The 8,869-nt window shown below is 50.0% G+C and overlaps 1 protein-coding gene across 4 annotated transcripts; it reads right to left on the bottom strand.

Annotated features, from left to right (window-relative positions):
• Positions 1–1,094: 1,094 nt before the first annotated feature.
• Positions 1,095–4,194, bottom strand: Hdhd3 (haloacid dehalogenase-like hydrolase domain containing 3). Of its 4 annotated transcripts, none has more exons than XM_013030119.1 (2): positions 4,082–4,194; positions 1,095–2,173 (listed from the first exon to the last, which is right to left on the bottom strand). In XM_013030119.1, the coding sequence occupies exon 2, from the start codon at positions 2,057–2,059 to the stop codon at positions 1,310–1,312; it is 750 nt and encodes a 249-aa protein (XP_012885573.1). In that variant the 5' UTR covers positions 2,060–2,173; positions 4,082–4,194; the 3' UTR covers positions 1,095–1,309. The 4 variants fall into 4 exon arrangements, with proteins under 4 accessions (XP_012885573.1, XP_012885574.1, XP_012885577.1 ...); XM_013030120.1 differs by lacking the exon at positions 4,082–4,194 and adding an exon at positions 3,943–4,029; XM_013030123.1 differs by lacking the exon at positions 4,082–4,194 and adding an exon at positions 3,680–3,738.
• Between the last annotated feature and the right edge of the window lie 4,675 nt (positions 4,195–8,869).

Here is an 8,869-nt window from a genome sequence, read left to right as displayed (position 1 = left end):
CTACCACTTCTGACCTTTTGCTCATTAATTGGAAATGAGTGTTTCAGATTTGTCTGCCTGGGATGGATTTAAATAGGGATCCTCAGGTTTCAGCTTCCTGTGTAGCTAGGTTTATAGACAGGAGCTACTGGCATGTCTTATAATTATGACATTATATCTTATAATTATGACATTCTTTGTTTTCAATCCGTTCTCCAAACTATGAGTGTTAGTGGACAGTGTCCCTACAGCATAGCACACCACTCTGACTTTCAAACTAATCTGACCTTAGGATTCCAAGGGCGGGAATGGGGGAGGTCTCTGGGGCATAATGAGAAGTCTTAGAACTTCTGCTCAGCTTTTTTTTTTTTTAATTTGTTTTGCATTAGTGACTTTCAGATCTCTAGTTGCAAAAGGACCTCACAAACTGAAGTTTGAAAGTACCTGGTGTAAGCCAGGCACTGGTGGCTCACACCTATAATCCTAGCTACTCAGGAGGTAGAGATCTGAGGATCGAGGTTCAAAGCCAGCCCAGGAAAGAAAGTCCGTGAGACTTTTATTCCAATTACCCACCAAAAAACCGGAAGTGGCGCTGTGGATCAAGTGGTAGAGAGCTAGCCTTGAGTTGAAGGGCTCAGGGACAGTGCCCAGGCCCAGCGCTCAAGCCCCATGACCGAAACATACCAAAAAAGCAAGGCCTCATCTCAAAAACAAGTTGTAGCTGGGTGCCAGTGGCTCACGCCTATAATCCTAGCTTCTCAGGAGACTGAGATCTGAGGATCACAGTTCAAAGCCAGCCTGAGCAGGAAAGCTGTGAGACATCTCTAATAAGCCACCAGAAAACCAGAAGTGGCACACTGTGGCTCAAAGTGGTAGAGCACTACCCTTGAGTAAAAAAGCTCAAGGGACAGTGCCCAGGCCCTGAGTTTAAGTCCCACAACCAAAAATAAATAAAAAGTTGCATGTGGTACATGTCTACAATCCCATCTACTTGGGGATGGAAGTCCAAGGCCAACTGGCAAAAGTACAGGGTGGTTGGGGGGGGGAAGGGATGGGGGTTGAGGGAGGAATTACTGAGGGCATGGATCCAATGGTAGAGTATTTACCTAGTGAGCTAAGACTCTGAATTCAATCTTTAGTATCACCACACAGAGCAAGCGAGCGAGCGAGCGAGAGGGGGGGGGGAGATGAATGAGGGCTCTGAGACCAGGAGCTGGTTAATAGGACAAGGCTAAAGCCCAGTTTTATGGTCAAAATAGATGATGGAGGCTGCAGAAGGAAGATCCCAGTCCAGAGCTGAGGAAAAGGAGGGGCTCCCTGCCTCAACTGTTCATTGACACACACCCTCCAGGCGGCCAAGGGCAGGTAGGAGATGGGACAGTGAGGGAAGAAGATGTTCTTCAGGCACAGAATTCCTGATCACAGGGTCTAGAGGTGCTGGACCAGCTATCAGGAAGCTGTGCATGCCTGCAGCCCGAGCCCCCTGGTAATCACAGTGGTAATTGTCCCCAATATGGGCTGCCACTGTGGGTTCCATTTGAGCAAGCCGCAAAGCTTCATGGAAAATGCGGGGGTCTGGTTTGGGCCATCCAGTAGCCTCAGAAGTCAACACAAAGTCAAAGTGTTCCCGCAGGCCAAGGCCCACCAGGATATCCTCAAGCCGTCTATCAAAGTTGGAGACCACTGCTAGCTTCAGACCTCGCTTGCGGCACCCCTTCAGGGTGGTCTCAGCTCCCTCCAACACCTGCCAGGTGCTGGGGCTGCTGAAGTCTTCATACAGTTGTGCGGCAATGGGGGCCACAGCCTGGGCATCCTGCACCCCTGCCAGGTGGAAGGTCTGTAGGACCACATCCAGCCACCATTGGCGGGAGGTGAGGCCCTGGCTCAGACCATAGTTGGGGAGGTTGTGACTCTGAGCCTTGTATGCCTGTCCAAAGGCTCGTCCCAGGGCTGTGGGCTCCACCGCCAGGCCATGGGCCCGGGCTTTGGTGGCATACTCCTCCCCCACAGGGCGGCGGAGCCGGACCAGTGTGTCCTTCACATCCCACGTCAGTAGGCGAATCTGCAGCCGGTGTGCCATGGAAGAGGCCAAGTCCGCCTCAGGTCCCTCTCAGTTCAAGGAGATGCTGGGCTGGATAAGTCCTCCCCTCTACAAGGCCTTGTTGGCCACAAGATCTTCACAATCTTCTCTTTCCTGGAAGGAGAAACAGCAGGTGAGGAGGATGCTGAGGTCCTTAGGTCCCAGAGACGGGGTTCAAACCCTAGTACTGTCAAATGCAGAATCTTCTGAAGTCATTTTGTGAACTGTCTCATGTGTAACAGTAGCACAATGATACTGACCTCATATGACTATGGCTTAAATGTGATCGTACATCCCACAGCAAATAAGGAGCTAGATGCTGGGGAACAAGACACATTTCCAGCTCTCCTGGCATTTATAGACATTAAAGAATACAGGAGATAGATATTAGAGGAAGAACTATACACCATTAGTTTGTGAAGTCAGTATGTATCAGGAAGATATAAAATCCAGGGACCCAGTCTGATCTTGGAAATCAAATAGAGATCTGAAGAACAAACAGGGGCAAGTTGTAGAAGAGGTTAACTTGGTTCTGGCAGTGAAAAGACTAAGTGCAAAGGTCCTTTGGGCAAAGCAGTCTTGTGCTTTGTGTAGACAGATTCCAGCTCAGGAGGCCTTATAGGTGGAGATAAGGAATATGACTGCTATTGCTATTACTAGCAATGTCAAAAGGCTGAAAGTCCTTTACAGACCACATGGCCAGCACCCTGGTTGCTGAGCAGTGAAGACAATGAGGCAGACAGAGGAGCTTTTGTGCCTAAGGTCACAGTGAGGAGGCAAAACAGCCAGGCAGGCCTAGAACTTGAACTTCCTATTCTGGCTGTGTTCCCTTTCACTTTGCCATGCTTAGACATAATACCATGTAAAGTAGGGGCCCATACAGGTAAATGAGGGGCCCGGATTGTGGACCCTATTGCTGAGCAGTTATCTACAGGCAGACTTTGCACCTGGCAGGTAGGTGTTGGGGGAGGGCTGAGGCCACCCTGAGGGGGTACCACAGGGGGATTAGAGGCAGGTAGTGGTCTCCACGTGTGATCAACATGGACTCTGGTGAACCTATACAACACAGCACAGTCTGTCCCTAACCTTCCCTGAAGCTGAGCCCCATCTTCTCCATCCTTCCCGGGGGGGGGGGGGGGAATCAACAACACCTGTCTGGCAGGCCAGCCCAAGGGATAATCCCTGACCCGATGGATGCACAGGAAAGCAATTCTCAGCCAGGGGCTGAACGCAGCTGTTTTGTTTTTGTTTCTCTCCAGACAGAGATGATGGCTGTCCCCTGACCCGGATGTGCCAGAGTGCAGCCAGGCTGCTTTGGTGGGGGGGAGCGGCTAGAAAGGGGGGGCGAGCACATGGACTTAGGGCTTCCTGGAGCAGGGCGATCCACTGGGAGCCTCCGTGCAGGCGGGTGGATGTGGAGCTCCAGCGAGGGCCACACTCGTCCCGGCTCCCACAGGGGTCTCTGGCTCAGGCTCCCGACCACCGCCCTCGTCCAGGTGCCGGAGGTGGGGCTGGGGGTTCGGACTGCACGTCCGATGGCTCCCCTTCCCCCTCTTCCGGGGCCCGGCGGAGCCAGGTCCGGGGAGCCCGGGGGTAAAACCCAACCTGCCTCCGGCTGACCCAGGCCGCGTGGTCCGGGAGGGGCCTCGGGTCCTGCGAGCTCCCACGATCGACGCGGGCCAGGATGGGGGCCGCGGGCTCCGGAACCGCCGTCCCCGCTCGGCTCCGCCTCCCGCCCCGCCTCCGGCCCTCGAGGCCGGGTCCCCGGCGCCTCCGCGCCCGGGTCCCGCGTCCCCGTCGCTCCCTTCCGTTACCCCGCACCGTCCAGGCTCCCGGCCCCGCCCCCATCCCGCCCCCGTGCGCCCTCTCCCCACCGGGCTGACCTCACCACCCAGCACCCCAGATCTCCCTGGCGTCAGGACGTCCGGAGAGGCACCGGGCCGAAGCGGAGCCCCGGCTTTTCATCCTTGGCTGGGAGACTAAACACCGGCCTGGCGGGCCAGCCCACGGGGGATCACTGACCCGGTGCACCGGAAAGCCGTCCTCCGTCCTCCGCCCGGAGCCCTGAGACCGCAAGCCGCTTCTCACCCCAGTCAAAGCGGAGCCCTCAGAGGGAGGTTTGTCCCCGACCCGGGGGCCAGAGTGCAGCCTGGGCACACAAGGCGGGGCGGAGGGAGGGAGGAGGGAGGAAGGCAGGCCTGGCTGGTCAATCTGGGGAGGAGCCTTGGATGAGTGATTTAAGGAGCCTGGAGCTGGGAGATGCCTTCAGAGCCTCTCCTTGTGCAGAGTGGTATGAGGCTGGACAGATCAAGGTCAATGAGGCAAAGGAACAGCAGCCACGAATTCCGAGAGAAATGCTAGATTAATAAATAGCTTGATTAAAAGCACAGAAGCTTATATATATATATATATTTATATTTATACACACACATTTATGTATAATGCATATGTGTATCACACATATACACATACATATATATACACACACATATACCGTGTTTGTGTGCTATGGGAACTGAACAAGAATACAGTATCTTAAACTTATGCTGGAAAAACAAGCCATATGGTAAATGACTCCTCTGGATACCAAATGAGTTTATAAAGAAAAACATTTATCTCAAGGATAGATGCCTGCCTTGAAGAGAATATCTGGTAGAATACAACCTTGGTTTAAAGGGATGTTGAACCATTTTTTGTCGCAGTAACCCAAAGTTAATGAAGAGACTTAACTCCAGTCTCTGGAGACAAGACAGTGTAACCATCAAGAACGACAAAATGTTCTAGACTTCAGATCAAAGAGAAACACTCAACCTAGGGTAAATTTGAGCCAAACCTCCGACTGTACTTTTTCACTGTAAATACTTGAGATGCCAGAACCCTCCTTTGTATGGATTTTGAGAAATGCCCAGAAGTGCTCCCACTGGTGTTTGGGTGTGTACTGTCTTCCCTTCGCTTTGTTTTACTAATACACTTTGTTGGCTTCTACTTTGATGAGTTTTAAAGTTTTTTTTGCAACATCACAAACTAGACACTCAGGAGCCAAGTAGCAGGCCTCCTCCCTAGCGATGATTAGTCCTCAACCCATACTAGGAGGGAACTACTTTTGGTTGAAGGCATGTCTGTCTCACCCAACACAACTTGCTGATGGCGGATATGGTTCTAGCTGCCCTTAAAAAAAAATTCTTAAAAAAGAAAAGCTGGGTGCTGGTGACTCAAGCCTGTAATCCTACTCAGGAGGCTGAGATCTGAGGATCATGATTCAAAGCCAGCCCAGGCAGGAAAGTCCTTAAGACTCTTATCGCCACAATTAACCATCAGAAAACTGGAAATGGAGCTGTGGCTCAAAGTAGTAGAGTGAAAAAACTTCAGAGACAGCACCGAGGCTCTGAGTTCAAGCCCCACAACCGACAGGGGGATATTGGGGGGAAAAAGGAAAGGCTGGAAATGGCACTTTGGCTTAAATGGTAGAGCACTAACCTTGAGTACAAAGAGGTTCAGAGACAATGTCCAGGCCCTGCGTTCAAGTGCCAGGACCAGCACAAAAAAAAGGAAAAAGACTAGGCCTGCAAAAGTAATATGTATTCATCTAAATACTTAACTGGTCTGGTGGCTTATGCCTATAATCCTAGCTACTCAGGAGGCTGAGATCTGAGGGTTGCAGTTCAAAGCCAGCCTGGGCAGGAAAGTCCACTAGACTCTTATCTCCATTTAACAACAGAAAAAGCTGGAAGTGGTGCTGTGGCTCAAAGTGGTAAAGTGGTAGAGTGCTAACCTTGAGCAAGCTCCAATACTTGCAAAAAAAAAAAATCAACTAAAAGTATCAGTATGATCAAAGTAAAAAGTGAAAGTTGTTTCCCAGCCTCATTTATTTACCAACTGCTAAATAAGTATCTGTGCTCAGCTCAGTGTCTGACCTTGGTCTTCTCAGAGACTTTGTGAGAGAAGCCAGCTGCTTCCTGCTTGAATGGAAGAGGGGCTGGGACAGGAAAAAATCAAGTAAATAACCAGTTTGATTTCAGAGTGCTGAGGTCGCACAGCAAGGGGAGACATGGGAGGAAAGACGCAGCTTCCTCACCCCACCTGGCATTCTTCTTATGCTCCACCCTCTTAAACCGCTTCCTGTATTCCTTGGCTGTCAGTTGCTTCCACTTAGAATTAACAGCACCTCCCTGGGCTGGGGCTCAGGGGAGAACAAAGTGCAAAAGCACAGAGCAGGAGCCTCTGGGAGGAAGAACTTGATTCTGGGACTCACCTGGGAAACCGGCTTTGTGTCACTAGCGTAGTATCCAGAGTGGGGATGGGGAGGGTGACTGAGAGTGCAGAGGTCCAATCCAGAGATTCTTGGGGTCACCATTTTTCAAGATCTACTAAAACCTAAGCCCAGGTTCTGGCTGTCCTGACAGGAAGTGATCTTAGAGACCTAATCCTAAACCTGGTTCCAACTGGTTCACCCTCTTTCTTTCCCTCTTTGGGTCTTAGCTTCTCAATATGCTAAGTGAGGGTATGTGGGTGTGTGTAGGACTAGACACATTTACTAGAGAAGTAAATTGTTTATCTTAAGATACTGTTATATATTGGCTTTTGTTATATCCACAGATCCTGAATCCTAATACAGAGGATGACTTTAGACCAGGTGTTGAGTCAGGCTTGAGGAAGTGACAGCTAAACTGAGATCACAACATCATAAAAGGAATCAGGAAAGTGTTCTATGTAAAGGGGACTGATCATTGATCTAAACCGGGCATGGTGGTGGCACTCGGGAGGCAGAGGCAGGAGGATGGCCTACATAGTGGGTTCTAAGCTAGACCCAGTCTTACCTGAGTCCCTACCAGCCTTACTGTAATGAGTAGACACTTTAACCTTGGGGCCCTATCTCTCTTCCCTGTTTGTTGTTACTGAGCCAGGTGATCATGTGACCCAAGGAGCCAATCAGAGACTTCTAGAGAGACTTGCACTATAGTAGGGCAGAAGGGAGCTTTCTCTGGGATTTCATAAACCTTAAGGACCACTTAAACCTGTAGTTAGTAGGAATCATGTTGCTGCCAAGTGGCTAAGATTCATCTGAGAATAAAGCCAAGTGGAGGCAATCACAGATGTGCCTTAGAAGGGGACAGAGTGGGTTGGAGGTATGGCTGAGTTGGTAGGGCACTAGCCAATGAGTGAAATCATCAACTACTCAATGTTAAGTCCTAGTCTTGGACCAAAACAAAAACAAAGGGACAAGAGTCCTCCATGAAAGCCTTTGACTGAGACCCGCCCACAGCTGGCTATATTTAGATCCAGCTATGAAATCTAGCCAGTTCACTTCTTACTACTTGGCTCTAATTTATGCCACTGGCAGAGTCCTCATGGGGCTGGGAACCGGTCAGGACTGCCCTTTCCCTAATTGGAAAACTGGTGATTTTTGCTGTCAGGAATGCGGACAATTAAAATGCCTGCTGAAAGGATAAGCTAAAGTCTAAGCTGGCACCTCTGAAAGGGAGACAGGAAAATCGAGTCTGTGAGAGGCTCCTGATGCTCATCACCTGCTGAGATGCCTGCAAGACTAATAAGATGCTTTGAGAGATTGTGAAAGCCTGAGCTTCAGTCCCGGGATAAACTTAACCACAAGGTAGGGCAGGGCACAGAGCAGGACCCAACCCTTCCAGTTCATTTCTGATGCCTGTTACTAGATTTGTAGACAAAATACTGTGGGGCTGAAGGCAAATGTCCCTGGGGTCTTCCCTCAATATCTGAGCCAACTCTCACATTAGATCCATTATTTTGCTAAGGGCAGAGGCCTTAGAGTTGGGACTATATGGGTTTGGCTTTTTGCATAACTAAGATTTCAACTCAGTTCTGCCACAAACTTACTGAGTTGCCATTGGTGTCACTGCACACCATCCCAAGCTCAATTTAGGATTTCTCCTGTGTCCTACACCTGTTTGATGTGTTGCTGTCTCAATCAGCACTCAGATCAAGCTCATTGCTCATCTCTAATTTATGTCCTAAACACTTCCTGAATCTGTTTTCTGCTTTCCATCTCATCTCCATGCCACTCCAGTCCCTCCAAATTTCTCATCTGCATTTTGCATGGTGCAATCAAAATGGTTTGATTAAAATGTCCATTAATGGGGTCGTTCTCCTGGTAACACCCATCAAACGTCTCCCTTAGATCTTGGAAGATCCAAGTCTGAAAGGGTTAATGTGGCCTTTGGGCCCCGGCACGGTGGGCCTGGGGCTGTCTCACTCTCTTCTGGCCTCCTCTTCCTCAGTCCTTTCTGATGCCCCAGCGACACCAGCCTTGTTTCCTCCAGCTCCATCTAGCTCCTCTAGCTGTTGCATAACCATTCTTTCAGTTTGGAATGTTCTTGCTCAGTCATGTCTTAGCCTGGACTCTCATCCAAATGTTATTGCTTCAGGGAAGCATTTTCTGATCCTTCGAATCAGGTCAGGGCCTGGTGGCCTCATTCCCACCCCTAGTCACTGTGTCTGCTCCTGGTTCTCAGGGACTCCTTAGGCTGCTCAGCATTTATTCACCAAGTGCTCCCTGGTGGGTCTGGTTTGTACATACACAGTTCTATATAATGGTGGCATCGCCCTATGCCTGAAGTTACTTGCTCAGCAATGATGGGTCCGGGATAGTCAAGGAAATAATCTTTTGCTTCTGCATTGATCCTCTCAACCAGGAAAGAAGAGCCTGAGGTTAGGTGACCAGAGGTCCAAAAGGGATGGTTTCTGGTTAGCTCCATGCCTGGCTCACCAAGGCTTGTCTGTGATTAGTGATTTGGGCCCTAGGTAGTATATCCTGGCTAATGCTTCCAGAGGTCA

Source organism: Dipodomys ordii, unplaced genomic scaffold (assembly GCF_000151885.1).
Source record: "Dipodomys ordii isolate 6190 unplaced genomic scaffold, Dord_2.0 Scaffold127, whole genome shotgun sequence".
NCBI lineage: Eukaryota > Metazoa > Chordata > Mammalia > Rodentia > Heteromyidae > Dipodomys > Dipodomys ordii.
This window is presented reverse-complemented; position numbering and strand designations above follow the sequence as displayed.